This window comes from Cricetulus griseus, chromosome 4 (genome assembly GCF_003668045.3).
Source record: "Cricetulus griseus strain 17A/GY chromosome 4, alternate assembly CriGri-PICRH-1.0, whole genome shotgun sequence".
NCBI classification, from domain to species: domain Eukaryota; kingdom Metazoa; phylum Chordata; class Mammalia; order Rodentia; family Cricetidae; genus Cricetulus; species Cricetulus griseus.
The window spans coordinates 33,155,039-33,172,955 of NC_048597.1; the positions used below are offsets into that span (position 1 = coordinate 33,155,039).

A 17,917-nucleotide genomic window follows, 5' to 3' on the forward strand; every position below is an offset into this window, starting at 1 on the left:
TTTCTGGATTCTATAGGCATCTGAATTCACACACGCACACACACACACACACACACACACACACACACACACACACACACACACACACACACGATTTACAAAAGATTCAAATATGCATGAGACCAAGTTAATTAGTGTCCATGTTCTCATCATTTATCTTCCAAATAACTGGATGCTGAAAGTTTATATTATTAATACTGTTCAAAAAGTATTTTGTTCCTGGCATATCTAAAAGGCAGAAACATGACTTCTTATCTATTAGTTGTAGACCCCCTGAAGCTCAGGACAGTGGTCTCAATCTGATCCTGTTCTTCCTGAGTCTTAGTTACATTAGAAAAATCTCTTCCCTCCTAGCAGTGAGCAGCTTGAGCCGGTGTGATGGAAGGAAACAGGACCCAAGTGACTGAGTTTGTTCTCAGAGGAATAACAGATCGTCCAGAGCTGCATGTCCCCCTGTTCCTGGTGTTCTTCTTCATCTATGTCATCACCATGGTGGGCAACCTTGGCTTAATCTTTCTCATCTGGAAGGACACCCATCTTCACACTCCTATGTACCTTTTCCTTGGAAATTTAGCCTTTGCTGATGCCTGTTCTTCATCCTCTGTGACTCCAAAGATGCTCATGAAATTCTTAGACAAGAATGACATGATATCCCTGAGTGAGTGTTTCTCCCAATTTTATTTTTTTTTGTACAAGTGCCACTGCAGAATTTTTCCTCCTGGTAGCGATGGCCTATGACCGCTATGTAGCCATTTGCAACCCTCTGCTCTATCTAGTGGTGATGTCCAACAGACTCTGTGTTCAGTTCATAAGTGTGTCATATCTAATTGGACTTCTGCATGCCTTACTTCATGTAGGATTGCTATTTAGGTTAACTTTTTGTAGTTCCAATGTAATAGATCATTTCTACTGTGATGTTTTGCCACTCTATACAATTTCTTGCACTGACCCATCCATTAATGAACTGGTCATTTTCATTTTTGCTATATTTATACAAGCGAGTACCTTTATGAGCATTATAGTTTCTTATATCCGTGTGCTTTTTGCCATCCTGAAGACAAAGTCTAAGAAGGGCAGAAGCAAAGCCTTCTCCACCTGCAGTGCCCATCTGATGTCTGTCTCTTTGTTCTATGGCACCCTCTTTATCATATATGTGCTCTCCGGATCTGACGCAAACAATTACCAGGGTAAAATGTATTCAATGTTCTATACTGTTATTCCTCTGCTAAACCCCTTTATTTACAGCCTACGAAATAAAGAAGTTTTATGTGCCTTGAGAAAACTCACAAAATGATGACTGTTTTCTGAAAACTTCAAGGTGTTTCCTTTTATCAGATTCTCTCTGTTAAGTTCGTCATAATATTTGGCCTTGTACTTTGCACACAATAAGGATGTTTTACATAATGTTAAGGAAAACAATAAAATGCAGACTAAAATGCCATTATTATTATTATTATAAAAATAGTGAGGTCTTTAAGGAAAGATAGAGAATGAATTGTTTCTGAATTCATTCAAAGGAGAACATGAATTAGCACAAATTATATTCTTCATATTTAATAAATTCTTTTCCTAACGCATGTGTTTGTATTTTTTTAAACAAATTCCAGATGTGTGGATTCTATGTCTGCTTTTCATTTACTGATTATGTTTGTTTTCTGTCTGTATGCATTGCACATGATCAGAAGTATTACCCACTGTCCCCTCTCAGCCTAATCCCTGCCCTTGCTCATTCTCTTCCTACTTTCAAGTCTTAGTTTATGCAGGCATCCTCCACTGTCCCTACCTGCAGGACATCAACCTGGGGCAAGAGAGTCAGGGATAGGAAATGGGGACAAGAAATGCAGAAAGAACGACCACAGGACAGGATTCTGATCAAGTGGCAAACTTTACTTTTCTCAGGCTAGCTTATGTTATATAGTCAGGATATGGGGAGAGACAGAATGGGTTGTTTATGCACCATGTGTTAGTATAGGTTGGATATTAGGAAACCATAAAGAAGATATTTGGCAGGGTAAAGAGTTCATGAGTAAGAGGTCCAGGAAGGGGTTGCCTAGGTGACTGAGCCTGTGGGTGGAGGACTGGGTCAAGTTGTTTGTTTCCTTGAGCTGAGGTTCGAAGGAGCTGCTATGTAAAGGTTAACTATGTGGCCTGCCAAGCAGGGCCTGGGATCTCATGCCAAGCCCTGAGATTTGGCTCCCAACACTCCACTGCTGTGTGTTCATAATAGCAATGACCATCTTGAATACAGAAGGCAGTGTTTGACAGAACTTCCCCCTTCCTCTGGCTTTTACATTCCTCCTGCCCACTCTTCTGTCATGCTCCTCAGGCCTTGGAGCAGGTGTTATATTTGTCCCATTCAGCACTGAGGACTCTAGAGTTGCTTATTTTCAGCACTTTGGCCAGTGTAGATTTTAAAGCTACATTTTTTGAAAATTTCATATATGAATACAGTACTTACACCACTTCTACTCCTCTGTCTTCCCGCTCTATATTTCTGTCACCTACATACTCTTACAATCAAAATTTCTGTTTTGATTCTCTGCATTACTCATTGTCCTTCACATTAAGAAGCTTCTCTGATCAAGACTGCAACTGCACTAGTGCATGGCTAACAATACACCTGTTTCGAAAGTAGTTTGACCACATGTCCATTCATCACAATAATAAGTAGTAAATTCTATCCCACAGGACTTGTAACCTCCCTAGCCAGGAGCTTTTGGTCATGTTACAGTAGCAGGTACTTAAATTTCCTTCCTTGGAGTAGTGATAAGCTCCAATCAGTAAGACATTGATTAGCTCCTAACAGTCATATTGGCACTGAATCAGTGGGCACACGTTGCCTGACAGGCTTCAGGGCCATTGATGAGTGTTCTCCCCCTGTGTCCTCAATAGCTCCTTCTGATACTCTGAGGGCTAGATCTAATCTGCAGGTAAAGAACTTCCAGATTGGCTTCAGTCTGTTGTCTTGACACTTCTGTGTCAAGTGTGCAGTGCTTTCTATAATAGAGCATTACCATGTAGTTCTGGTAGGTCCCTATGAGAAGATGCAACAACTTCTATTGCTTTGGGATTCTCTGGGCCCTGTGTAGTTCACTCATGGAGAGTTATCATGAACCTGACAATTGCATTTTCCTTAAAACATCTATGGATTCTGTTGTCAGAACTGAGCGGCAAGTCAGAGTGCCTTGGTTCCAACTTCTTTGATTATAACTCCCTATATTGTTAATATTGTTTGATAGCCCTCAAAATAGTAGTGTTCCTTATTTACTCAAGTAAAACCTGTTATTTAAAATCATGTTAATTGTTTCAGATTTCCTGAAATGTGATTACATAATCTTTATAATAGGAATATTTTTATTTTTATAATAACTATATATACACACATCACACTGTATTTGATGGAGTCTCAAAAAGCAACAACAACAACAAAAAAACTCAACAGTATTAGCAGGAACCCTAAGTGTTGCTTTAAATATTCAACATCAGACATCGTAAGGTTTTATTGGGCAGTTACTTCTTCATTACTTCTTTCTTGGGCAGTTGTGACCTTGTCTTTTTGTGAACACTGTGTTATACTGCAATTTTCTACAAGTCTGTCTAACTTTCATTTTCTTGTGACAAATCTCTATATACATGGCCTTTATCCCATATCTCTTTTTATCTCCATCTTTTCCCTTTGGATATGTTCTAGTTACCTTACAGCAGCAGGTTTCTATATAGCTTTTTCATGCACCCATTTTTTTGTTTACTTTTCCAGAAACCTCACTCTGCTTACTTGCCCATTTGCATTTGTACCTTCCTAACCCCTAGTATCTTTTTTTCATGTTTTACTGTCTCCACCAAGACTTCTCCCCACATCCCCACATGCTATGTCTTCTCTTTTGATTTCTGGCCTATAAAGATACCCTCTCAATCTTAATCACACAAATAAACATTTTAAAATTAAGATCAGCATGTAGAGTACCATGTAGAGTTGTTCTGTGTGCCTGAGTTACTTCACTTACTATAATATTTTTAGCCCCACCCATTTTTGGAATTGCCATAATTCATTTTGTTTACAGCTGAATTGAACTGAATTGAATTGTTGAATCACACACACACACACACACACACACACACACACACACACACACACACACATATATATATATATATATATATATATATATATATATATATATATCTCACATGTTAATTTTCCATCCCTAATCTTGCTGACTGCCTTGGTTGATTATATTTCCCAGATATTGTGTACAGAGCAGCAGTGATTACAGGTGTTCTTGTATCTATATCAGAGAGCGTAGAGTTACTTGGGCATATGCCCAGGGGATGGTATAGCTGGGTCTTACCATCTTTCTTTTTAGCGTTGCTTGTTGTTGCACCGGTTTACAGTCTCTCCAAATGATCATGATGGTTCCTCTTTCTCTATGTCACACTCTTTATTTTGTAATTCCACAAATTTAATACAAAATGTTCTTTGTTTAAAATCCCTCTAATTATCTTCTCCTATTCTCTTCATCTCTCACCAAATACCTTCTTCTTCCCAAGTTGATGCCCCACTTTCATGCTTTTTTTGAAGGTTAGGGTTCTGAATAAATGAAAGGTTATTTGAAGGAGGACAATATATGAATGACTACACTGCTGCAGAATATGAATACATTCCCCCTGCAACCTTTAAATGCCTGTAGTTCCTCTGAGAGTGAGGACACATGATGCATTCCTCCATTTATGATGAAATTATTCATGGATCCAGTGCCATGTAGGCTTTGTGTGGGTAGCTATGTTATGTGTTCATACATGTGATGGCCATGTCATGTCCTGAAGATTGCTGCTTACATCACTCCTCCCATTCTTCAGCTTTTATTCTTTTGTCCCTCTTCCTGCAATGCTCCCTGATTCTAGTGGGATGATTTAGGTATTGTATTTAAGACTTAAAGGCTAACTGCCATTTTGTTAAGTGTTGCCAACGGCAAACTGAAGCTTTCATCACCAAGGATGAGAGGAGCACTTAGGTTAAATTTCAGGGCAGTTTGACACCATATCATTTTTATCAAAAGCAATCATTAGTAGCTTCCACAGAGGATGTATGAACTCCCCGTCATTTACTTCCAGTATATTTAATGTGCCAGATAGCAGCTTGTATGGACTAGGGCTAAAGTCAAAGAGAAAGGAATTGGTTGCCCTCACCATGCCACTTTTGCACCTGTGGGTTGATTTTTACTCAGAAGGTAGGTGTCTTAGTTTAAATGGTTCACAGCCAGTTAAGATAATTAATTTTTTTCTCTCCCAGAATCATTCACAGCACATTCCTGTGGTGTTATATTGTTTATGATTCTTAATTTTTTTAAAATTTAAATTAGAAACAAGATTGTTTTACATGTCAATCCCTGTTCCCTCTCCCTCCCCTCCTCTTCTTCCCCCCATTAACACCCTACCTATCCAATACCATTTCTGTTCCCCAGGGAGGGTGAGGCCTTCCATGGAGGGGGGTCTTTAGAGTCAATCATATCCTTACGGATAGGGCCTAGGCCCTCCCCCGTGTGTCTAGGTTGAGGGAGTATCCCTCTATGTGAAATGGGATCCCAAAGTCCATTCCTACACTAGGGATAAGTACTGATCCACTATGAGAGGCCCCATAGATTTCTGAGGCCTCCTCACTGACACCCACATTTATGGGGTCTGGATCAGTTCCATGTTGGTTTCCCAGTGATCAGTCTGGGGTCCAAGAGCTCCCTCTTGTTCAGTTCAGCTCTTTCTATGGATTTCACTAGCATGGTCTTGACCCCTTTGCTCATTACTCCTTCATCTCTGCAGATAGATTCCAATTCTGTTCAGTTTTTAGCTGTGGGTGTCTGCTTCTACTTCCATCAGCTGTTGGATGAAGGTTCTGGAATGGTATATAAGTTAGTCATCAATCTCATTATCAGGGGTGGGCATTTAAGGTAGCCTCTCCACTGTTGCTTAGATGGTTAGGTGGTGTCATCCTTGTAGATCTCTGGACATTTCCCTAGTGCCTGATTTAGCTTTAAACCCATACTGGCTCCCTCTTATTTTGCTCTCCTCTATTCTACCCCTACACAACCTTCCTGCTCCCTTATGTCCTCCTCACCCCCTCCTCTTCTCCCCTTCTCATTCTCCTAGTTCCCTCTCCCCTCCCCCATTCTCCAAATTTGCTCAGGAGATCTTGTCCCTTTCTCCTTCTCTGGGGGACCATGTATATCTCTTTTAGAGTCATCTTTGTTGCCTAGCTTCTGGTGATGTGGGTTATAGGCTGGCAATCCTTTGCTCAATGAGTAAAATCCATATATGAGTGAGTGCATACCATGTTTGTCTTTTGTGACTGGGTTACCTCATTCAGAATGGTTTCTTTTCAACTATGTTTATGATTTATTAAAAAAACTTGCCTGGAGATCAGAATGCAGGGCTAGCCACAGTCATAGAGGCCAGGCAGTGGTGGCACACATCTTTAATCCCAGGACTCAGGAGATAGAGGCAGGTGGATCTCTGTCAGTTCAAGGCCACCCTGGGCTAAATGAGAATGAATCAGTCTAAAACAGAACTAGTACTCATGCCTTTAATACCAGAAATAGAGAAAATATAAGGAGCTCAGTGCAGTCTTAATAGCAGTCTAAGATTTGATGAAGAGTGGTTCAATATAGAGATGCAATCTGGGGTTTGGTGGACTGCTCCTCTGGTGTGAGCATTGGTGGAGATGAGAAGTCTCTGGTGGCTGACTGCTTCTCTGACCTTCACCTTGAATCCCAATATCTGTCTCTGGTTTTTTAGTATTTGTGCTACACATGAGAAAAACTAGTCAGTAGGGAAAAACTTCCCTTGTTAGTCCAAGAGTGATTTATGTATTTTCTGTGATTAAAGTGTGTGCTTCTTTAGGAAAAACAAAATACTGTCTAAATCACATGGGCAATGAAGAACACAGTTTGTTCAGGTCTCCAATCCATAATGAATAAAGAAGTAGACTATGGCCAACACAGAAACATTTGTTTAATAACTCAGAGCCTCTTTGTCTCCCATGAATGCTATCTACATTCAAACTCTTTTCACAAATCATATTTTGAAAAATAGCATACCAACTAGTATGCTTCCATAAGACTTTAAAATTCATTCTTAGATTAAAATCTTATTTTACGTGCATGTGAGTTTGCCTGGGTGCATGCATATGTATATGTATCTCATCTGTCTAGGAGCCCTTGGACAGCAGAAGAGGGTTTTAGATCCCCTGGAACTGGAGTTACAGTTGTGGAAAAATGTGAATGGGTAGAAGGTGGGAGTTGCATACATGAAAATACTACCTGTATTCACCAGTGGTCATTTCTTTTGTGATTTTACACATTTTTATTTCCCTTAGTATTTTTAAAGACATCCTTTTTGAGCGAACCACACTAAATTTGTTGGTTTCATATGTAAAAAATGATTACATATGTATATCATATCGCTGAATAAAAATTGTTCTTAATGACAGAAGGTGTGAAATAATCTTCTAACCTATTGCTAGGCGCCGAATTCTCAGAACATTTGTTCAAAGTAGAAAATTTGATAACTGCTATAAAGAAAATTAATACAAATATTCGCATACAACATATATGTAACCATATAAATATATTTCTATGATATATATTATGTGTGTTGTTCAGATTCAGCTTTTGGTGGAAAACTAGTTACATCATTTGAGGAATCTCCATGGAGTAAATATTTCATTTTACTTTAATTGGCCTCTAACTTGGTAGTTTGAAAGATCTCAAGCTTATGTAAGGCCAGTTACACTCATCTGTTAGCTTTGATTTGCTGATTAACGAACAATGCACAACAAATTGGCTTTATCCTTTGGGGAGTTCTTGGTAGCATTGAGTTTTTATACTTAAATGGAGTTGAAGATTGCAAGACATAAATGCCATTCTCTCTAAACTGCTATTCTTAGAGAAAACTGATGTGAGAAGGACAGTTGTCACTGAGCCCCTTTTTCCTGCAGTGTAAGTGTTTTCATGAAGATATGTCTTGTGGCATCTAAGACTATATTTCCATTGGTATTGGGTGAAAAAAATATTATTTTACTCCAATTTTAAACACTTAATCATTTTTAGACCAACAGTTTCTTATAACTTATATGAGGATATAATGACATATGTGTCAATTTCTATGAAAATACATTTTTAGGGGATTTATTTCACAAATGGGACATTTAGACACAAATCAAAGTGAAATGTTTTGTGTACTTTATCTGAATTTCCATGTTTTCATATCTATGTGTTTATAGTCTAAAGATTTGAGATCAATCATTTAAGGTTGTAAGAGTCTGTGTGGCCAAACTCTATGTTATTGTTCTCATTAATAATGATAAAGAATCATAGTCTCATCGGATATTTGGGGAGTGCATCTTAGAAAAGCCAACACATTTTGTGAGCCCTCAAAACAAGCTTTATGAACTTGTTTGTGCATAGTAGTAATTATGATGGAAGTGAGGCTGAGGTTCTTAAACTTGGGGTCGTGTACTTTACTAAGAGACTGTTATAAAATCAATCTGTTGAACGTTTTATTAAGTAAAGCATCCTTTCTGAGTTTTATTTTGTAAGTTTTCCAGCATCAGGAACACCTTCCACAGTTGAGGATCATAGGAGTGTGTGATTTCTTTGGCTGTCTGTGTCTGCATTCTCAGCTGGTTCTAGGCTTATGTAGTATTCCATATAAAAAGTAAGGGTTAATATAATATTCCATTAAAGAAGTAAGGAAGAGTTAATATAGTATGCCATAATTAGAAGTATGAAAGAGTTAATATAGAATTACATATAAGAAGTAAGGAAGAATTAATCTAGTATTCCATATAAGAAGTAAAGTTTTGTCATATCAGTTGTGCTGGTTTTATCAGAATTTTCTTTTAATTTTTATGTAAAAGTTTCATATATTATATTTTGATTATGTTTTCCCCTTTTCTCAACTCATCCTAGATCCTCTCCATCTCCCTATTCACTCAAGTTTGTGGTCTTTCTTCCTATCTCTTTAAAAAATAGGCACAGGGGAAAGTCCTCAACACTGCACAAAGAACTATGGGCAACTGAGGAAAGCTGGAAGCAGAAGAGGTGGTCCTCCCCATAGGAGATCACAATACTCTGTTGTCCAGTGCCAATAGTCAGTCCTGAAATGTACATACAAGTAACATCCAGACCAAGCAGATTATAGTTAGGAATATATTTATATATTTGTATACATATATGCATGCTATAGCAATTATTGAAAAAGAAGCTACGAATTTGAAAAAGTGGAGAGGGGTATATGAGAGGATTTGGAGGGAGGAAAGAGAAGGGAGAAATGTTAAGATCAAATTATAATATCAAAAATACTGATAAAATCCATGAAAAAGAAACATACAGAGGAGGAGATTCCAGGAAAGCTGAAGCAAGGGTTGGAGTAAAGGACAAAGAATGCCAATATCCCCTAGAGGTCAAAAGGGTAAAGAGAGGGGCTTTCCCTGGGTCTCTAAAGGGAGTACAGGTGGCTCACAGTTTTGAGTGCCAGCCAGTGATGCTGACTTTACACTCATGATGCCCAGAAAGGTGAAGTGAATAAGTGAATACACTTTGGTTGTTTTAAATTACCTTTTTTTTTTTTTTTTTAATGTAGCAGCTACAGGAATCCGAAAGGAATACTTCTTTTTTCTCCAGTGAAAGTAACCAAAAGCATCAATTTTAATGACGTAAGTAGTTCATACTTCTGGAAGAGCCCCAGAGAGGACTATCCATAAGCTGAGCTCTGAGGGCTCCACATTTAGATGATTTAATGAATTTAAAAAAATCAATGTTTCTGACATTATTGATCAAGATAAACAGAATCCTATCCCATTGGCTCTTTCATAGTAATAGACTCTACAGCGTTTCTGAATGACTGAGACATTTTAGGAACACCAGAGATATAAAAATTATTTTATCTCTCTTCACATATAAAAGTATCCCCACAGAAACACAAACACAAAAATCAATACAAACAAAATCATAGTAAGACAAGTCAGCAATATTTGAAGACAATACCAATATAGTGATAATTTTTACACAATTATTATACAGACATCAGCTTCTCAGTTAATGTGTTTACCTGCCTAATACAACTCGAATATTTTCCTTTTTCTCATTTCCAATAAATATGGAAGAGAATGCATCTCACAGAGAGTTTCACTGTTTAAGTGGAAAAAATTTTTCTTTTCTTTTTTATTTAAATTAGAAACAAGCTTGTTTTACATGTCAATCCCAGTTCCTTGTCCCTTCCCTCCTCCCCTGGTACCTATGGGACCCCTATTCCATCCCCTTTCTGCTTCCCAGGCAGGGTGAGGCCTTCCAAGGGGTTCTTCAAAGTCTATCATATCATTAGGAGCAGGGCCTAGGCCTTCCTCCTGTGTCTAGGCTGAGAGAGCATCCCTCTATGTGGATTGGGCTCCCAAAGTTCATATGTGTATTAGAGATAAATACTGATCCACTACCAGAGGACCCATAGATTGCCCAGGCCTCCTAACTGACACCCACATTCAGGGAGTCTGGATCAGTCTTATGCTGGTTTTCCAGCTATCAGTCTGGGGTCCATGAGCTCCCCCTTGTTCAGGTCAGCTGTTTCCTTTGGTTTCTCCAGCCTGGTCTCGACCCCTTTGCTCATCACTTTTCCCTCTCTATGACTGGATTCTAGAAATTCAGCATAGTTGTTAGCTGTGGGTGTCTGCTTCTGCTTCCATCAGCCACTGGATGTGGAACAAAAATTTCACACACCTTTCTATGAAGTATTTCTCTTCTTCATGATTCTATCTCCTTAAATTATATTTTGCATACATACTTTCCCCCATAAGCTTTACATTTAATTGGATTTTTACATCATCTATCCTAACTTCCTTCATTTATTATATTTGTGAGTACCAGCAAAACTTGCATTTTCTTCTTTCCTGATTAATCATTAACAATCAATTTCTTTCATTTTCTCTCTGTTAATTTTCTTTACAAAAATTATAACTTGGCATTTAAGTTGAATTCAGATATTAAAAACCCTAACTGTATATCTATACTTTTTTTGTGAGTTACAATCTCATCTGCATTTTGGTAATCTCCTTCTTATATTGCATTGAGAAAAAGTACAATAGTCTTACTAAGTCTGTGGTTGTTTTTATGTATGTATATCAGATAACACAATAGTAAGCAAGAGAAAACAATGCAAGTAAGATTTTTTTGTCACTATCTTGTTACTAGACAATGTCTTTGGATGAAAGAACAATCTATATAACAACAAAGAAATAGTAACTTTTGGTCTTAGATAAAATATTTAAAAGTTACTTAGGAAATTAAAGTAGAAATCGTATATTTTTGTAGGGAAATGGGACTAGAAGAAAGGGGAAGAAAAATGGAAGAGACTATTGAGAAATGAGTATGTTCAAAGGGCATTTTACACTTCAACTAAAATACTATTTGGTAAACCATTACATTGTATCATGAATATAGCCTCATTAAAATATATCAAAATAGTTCAGTAGGAATTGAAAAAGAGACTTTTCACATTCACTTAGGCTTTTAAAATATATTATTATAAAGTGTACCAAGCATTTTGCCATTGTAAATTCTGTCTGTATACAACCTATCTGTCACAGGCATGTGTATCATTACAGTAAATGAGACTCACAAGCATAAAGCCAAATAAAAAAATCACTTTCAATGGCCTACTCATTTAGCTCTCATATAATTGCATGTTAAGATTTTGTTATATCAGAAGTTAGAAAATACTTTGTGTTCCCAGTACATCGTTAAATGAAGAAACACTACACTTGCATGTTTCTTGCTTAAGGAACAAATGCAGCACAGGTCCGTGAGACTAGAATGTGATGCCATTCTCAGCCAGTTTTATTCAGATTTTATGTCCCTTCCCTCTCTGTAGTGAGCAGCCTGAGCAGGTGTGATGGAAAGAAACAGGACCCTGCTGACTGAATTTGTTCTCAGAGGAATAACAGATCATCCAGACTTGCAAGTTCCCCTGTTCCTGGTGTTTTTCTTCATCTATGTCGTCACCATGGTGGGCAACCTTGGCTTAATCTTTCTCATCTGGAAGGACACCCATCTTCACACTCCCATGTACCTTTTCCTTGGAAATTTAGCCTTCACTGATGCCTGTATTTCATCCTCAGTGACTCCAAAGATGCTTATGACATTTTTAAACAAGAATGACATTATAACCCTGGGTGAGTGCTTTGCCCAATTTTATTTTTTTTGTTATAGTGTAACTACCGAGATTTTCCTCTTGGTAGCTATGGCCTATGACCGCTTTGTAGCCATATGCAATCCTCTGCTCTATCTTGTGGTGATGTCCAAAAAACTCTGCACTGTTTTAATAAGTATGTCATATCTAATTGGTTTTGTAAACTCTGGACTTAATGTAGGGTTATTATTTAGATTAACTTTCTGTAAGTCCAATATAATTGACCATTTTTACTGTGAAATATTGCCACTCTATTCAATTGCTTGCACCGATCCATCTCTTAATGCATTGGTTGTCTTTATCTGTGCTTCTTCCATACAAATCAGTACCTCTGTGACTATTGTAGTCTCTTATGCCCGTGTTCTGTTTGCTGTCTTGAACATGAAGTCTAAGAAGGGCAGACAGAAAGCCTTCTTCACCTGCAGTGCCCACCTGCTCTCTGTCTCTTTATTCTATGGCACTCTCCTCTTTATGTATGTAAGTCATGGGTCTGGACCAGGTAAACAACAGGATAAAATGTATTCACTATTCTACACAGTTGTGATTCCTTTTCTAAACCCTTTTATTTACAGCTTAAGAAACAAGGAAGTTTTGGGTGCCCTGAAAAAAGTCATAAAATTATAATCATTTTCAGAAACTTTCATAGTCTGCTGTAATACTTTCTCATGTCTTTTTCAATGAATCATAATATTTAATCCCGTGTTTTGCACATAATTGAACTTTTATATACTGTTAATTGAAAAGTAAAAATTTAGACTATGAATGACTATCTTAGCAACATGGTTATAAGATAGTTAATGTGGACTTTAAGAGCCAATCCTTGTTATTTGTTGTTTGGAAATCCATAGTCAGTGTGAAAGTTATTTTATACATTTATTTATTAGATTGACAAACTTTAGTTTTTAAGATAGATGTTAAATATCTTTGAATTTATTTGTATCCAAAAGGAATCTTAGGCTGTGAAATGACTTGTTTAAAACTATTTTTTCCTTTAAAATAATTCTTGAAAACAGCACTTTTAAAACATTTAAATAATCTGCAATTATATTGTCAGTGCATAGGTAAATAATACTTGTGCAACACGTGACAAGGAAGAATACCATGCAAGCAATTATTTACTGAGATTTAAGGGTAATCTGAAAGAGACAAATATCTATGTCACATTCACTGAACATTCTCAATGCTAAAGTATTAAAAAAAATGGAAATGAGCATTTTTTGGAGCATAATAAGAAAATTATATATTGTTATTAAACATTTGTCTTTTTGCTGCCTGTGCCTGTCTTTTGTTTTCACATATTTCTTTGACTCTGAATCAGATATCGGGGAGCATCTTCTAGTCAAGATCTCCAAGTGAATGTCATTAGGATGAAACTGAACAGGTGCACTGTGCTTCATGTCTTGAACAACATGAAGTCAATGGCATCATTCAGGAATATTCTTGCCATGACTGCTTAGAGTTTCTTTGGATGCTGAAATAATATGAGAAAGAGGGAAACAAGTTTGACAGTATAAAATGCAAAACCCACAATGTATAATATATGAAAACATGACAATGTTATTCACACACACTTTTGAAGGGAAAAGGAACAAAACTGTTATAGTGAATGTAAAAAGGCCTCATAGGCTCTCACATTGGATACTTAGTTCTCATTTGGTGTCACTGTTTGGTAGTGTTTCGGAATTTTTAATAGGTGTGGGCCCTGTTTGAGGAGGTGGGTCAGCAAAAGCAGGCCTTGAGTCCCTATAACTCTACCCCACTCCTCATTTTTGCTCTGCTTCCGGGGTGTGGATGGATGTGCCTGCTGCTTCAACCTCGACCACAGGGACTGTATTCTCTAGGAACTGTAAATTTTAATTCATGCTTTACCTTTTGCATGAAGTAGCTCAGTCAGAAGATTGGCACCAGGTAGTGTTGTTGCTGTGATTTTCCTGACCTTGTGATTCTTGGGTCTTTGGGATTCCTTTGCAACAGGAGTATGGGATAGTTTGAAACCTTAGGCAAGAGAAACCCTTGACAAGCTGAGTTTATGGGCCAGTCTAAAGGGAGTTTGTAATGTCTGGAGGTAGAGAAAAGATACTGGACTTCTAAGCCTGCCTCATGATGTTTCAGAGGTGAGTAAGAATGACCTAGTGTTCTCTCAGATATACTGTGGCAAAGAATCTTGTGGTACCTCTAAACACAGGATAGAGACTGAATCGAAAAATACTGCTCTAATATGTTCTATAGTAGAAATTTTAACTTAGGAGAGCATTCAGATCTTGTGGTTATTTATCACTGCTCTCAATCTGAGATGGTGGAGAGAGAGATAGAGAGAGAGGTGAGTAAAAGATATAAAAATGTGACTGTGGTAAGGAATGCATGAGTAAGGTTGAAGTTTCCAAAAAAAAAAAAAAAAAAAAAACAAGGCAGACGATGTGGCATCTGTAATTGATAACGGAATTAGTTCCATCTAACTGAAAACTGCTCCTCCACACTGGGACAATAAGAAAGGTGCCTTGAGGGGAGTAAGATCCCACCCATCAAAGACTCCAACTTGTGAAAATACAAATATACTTGAAACCAGAGAACCTAAGCTCACAATGAAGAAATAATGTATTGATCCTGGAAAGCAATGGCCTAGCAGAGTGTTTCCTCAAACTAAGGAGCTAAAACAACTGTGATGCAAGGGGCAATGACTACATCTAATGCCGGCAGCTGGACCTGCCAGCATCGCCATTGTGATGAAAGTTGCAAGACTGAGGGGGAGTCATGGCAGGCATTTCTGCCCAGACAATGTGTGGCCAGTTCAGAATCCATAGAAGAGGGTTCTGAGAGCACTTTGTGTGAAGCTATGAAAGCAAAGCATTGGAGACCCAGGAGTGGGAGGTGCCAGAACTGTGGGACATCTGCTGAGGGAAGCTGCATACATAGAATTGAGTTGGAGCCACAGAAAGGCTGTGTGTGCCACAGGCAGCAGGGTTGCAGAAATGAGGCCTCCAAGTCTTTTTCATATCATCATCATCATCATCATCATCATCATCATCATCATCATCATCATTGCAATACAAATCTTATGGGTTAGACATGGAGCTGGAGGATTTGGTGGTGTTTCTGCTGCATATTGGCCTTTCTTTGGCCAATAGCTCCCATTCTCTTTTGGAATGGGAATGTTTACTCTGTATCACTTTATGATATAAGTAGATATTTTTATTTCATTTTACTTGGGTTACAATTAAGAAGTTACCTTGCATTTGTCGTTAGTTGAGAATCTGCCTTAAGATTTTGGACTTTTGACTACTGCTGGGGCTGATTAAGAGAAAGGGGCCATTAAAGTTATCATGAATGCTCTTTGCATCATAGGTGGACCATGAATGGGTCATGAGTGTATTCGGCTCAGGGTTATAATGCTTTGGTTTGATGAAAAATGTTCACCATGGGGTGAGGCTTTGAATTCTTGGTCCCAGTTGGTATTATTTGGAAAGGTCATGGAACTTTTAGGATGTGCAGATTTTCCTGGAAGAAACTGGTCACTGGCAATAGGCCTTTGGGGCTTTCTAGCCTGTCCCTCCTCTCTGTTATTGCTCTGTTTCCTGACTGTGAGTTCAATGTGTCAGCTGCTTCAAACTCCTGCTGCTTTTACCTTCCTGCCACGAAGGACTGTATCACCATGGAACTATGAACCCAGAACTATCCTTTCTCTCATGTCGATGGTCCTAGCATATTCTGTTATAGCAACCAGACCATAACTCTTCATGAAAAAACAGATTCTTGAAAAAGAAGAGACTCAAATGCTGTCTTGTAAAATGAAACTTATAAACACCTGAGAAGATGACATAGTGTTAGCCTGGTCATACCTCAAAGTTATATTGTAGTTAGGAAAGAAATTTCTGTGGCTTAACAATGCCATCTGATGCATTCAGCTGTAAAATGTTATAATTATCATTAAAAATAGAAGTGAGCTCTTTAAAATGGACTACCCCTGCTGGTAGTCTCCCTTCATACTCCATCTAAATGACTTTCTGTTCTCCATGTCCACTGAAACATGGAATGGACTATGTGCAAAAGTTGCTTCGTGTACACAGTTAAATTTAAATTTCCAGTGAACAGCACACATATCCTTTTAACTCTCCACAAACTATTCTCTTGTAAAACAGATGGGCAGCTCCATTTATGAATGAGTAAAACAACCACGATACATTTCAAGTCACCATTGCATTGTCTATCTGTCATCAATGACAAGAACTTCCCTTTCTGTCTCCCACTTGACTCTTTGGAAAACATCATTAAGTACTCATTAGTAACTTCGATTTCCAAGTGAGGAAATTAAGATGAAGAATAATTATTTGGTCAACATCTTACATTTACAATCTCCAGTCCTGTATGTTCCAAACAGAATGGAACATGCTAAAATAACCCAATCAAAATCAAAACAAAACAAAAGAAAAAATCAAGAAGCCCTACTATGTCATTGATCCCAGTTGATGTCTGAACTCTCACGTCCATTGCAGTATCCTTCACAATGCCCAATTTAAAGTGTCTTACATGCCTGCTAATGAGTGGATTGACAAAGTAAATGAGGTGAGCATATAAAAAGGATACTGTTTAAAGATGGAAATTCTGTCATTTGGAAAACCATGGATGATATTAAAGATACACCAAATGAACTTACCCAGCCCAGAAGACCTGTACTACTCAGTCTCACTTAAATTCAGAATCTAAAACAGTGAGATACACAGAAGAGTAAATATGTAATTATCAGAGCCTGGGTAGTTGAAGGACCAAGGAATGGTTTGCTAAGGAGAAGTTTTCTGTGGAATAAGAAGCTATTTTGGGGCATCTTCCGTACATCATGAAGTACAGCATGCATACATCTAAATGTCATTTTGTACTCATAAATACATGGAACCACATTTTTCCAGTTCCTCGTAAAGTTTAAGGTGACTTACACCTCTTTATAAAATGTTATAGCTTTTCTGAATACACGTGGGTCAGGAATATTTTGTGCTAAGTTCATGTAGAAGTAGATATAGTATCATGTGCACACATATAATAAATATGTCTGTTATTTTAACTTGAATAAAAAGCTACATGTTGCTTCTGGGTATGTAATGTAAATACCCAGAGAATTGTTGCAAAAGTGTGAGAGAACATCCCTAACAATGTTGGTGAAGATATATGGATGTTGCTTCTGTTACTACTGGGAGACACATCCTCACAGCAAACTCCCTGATTGTTTTTGCTCTTAGGAATTATCTGCCCTTTCTTCTGTAATGTTCCCTGAGCCTTAGGTGTAGAAATAAGGAGGAAGGTTAAGCCTGTGAATTTTCAAGTTAAGAGATAAGAAAACACGTCACTTAATTTGTTATGAAAGTATATGCACTGTCACATAACTTTTAACAGTATATACTAATACTATATACACAACTGGAAAGACATGAATGGGTTGAAGGGAGAGATATTCATGAAAATGCTAACAGTATTCACCAGTAATCATTATGACTGAAACAGTTTGTTCTCTTTATGTCTTATGTATTTTCATTACCTTAAACATTTTTCTGATATTCGATTACAGTAAGCCACACTAATTTTTTGATTTTATATGTGGGGAAATGCATATATACTGGTAATATCATATGGTTCAATAAAATTTATTCTCAGTGGTAAAAAAGGTGAAAGTATTTATTTCACCATTGATTTTGAATTG

General features: G+C 37.6%; 2 protein-coding genes across 2 annotated transcripts; both read left to right on the forward strand.

Annotated features, from left to right (window-relative positions):
- Positions 1-378: 378 nt before the first annotated feature.
- Positions 379-1,294, forward strand: LOC100774217 (olfactory receptor 5AC1-like). Its single transcript, XM_027413328.1, is given in 2 exon segments — positions 379-681; positions 683-1,294. Coding segments are annotated over 2 exon segments (915 nt in total).
- A 10,640-nt stretch (positions 1,295-11,934) lies between these two features.
- Positions 11,935-12,855, forward strand: LOC100774501 (olfactory receptor 5AC1). The gene has a single exon (XM_027413246.1). It carries the CDS (start codon positions 11,935-11,937, stop codon positions 12,853-12,855), a length of 921 nt encoding a protein of 306 aa, XP_027269047.1.
- Positions 12,856-17,917: the final 5,062 nt, after the last annotated feature.

Coding starts and splice junctions, on each gene's coding strand:
- LOC100774501 (XM_027413246.1), top strand. CDS start 11,935: ATGGAAAGAAACAGGACCCTGCTGACTGAATTTGTTCTCAGAGGAATA.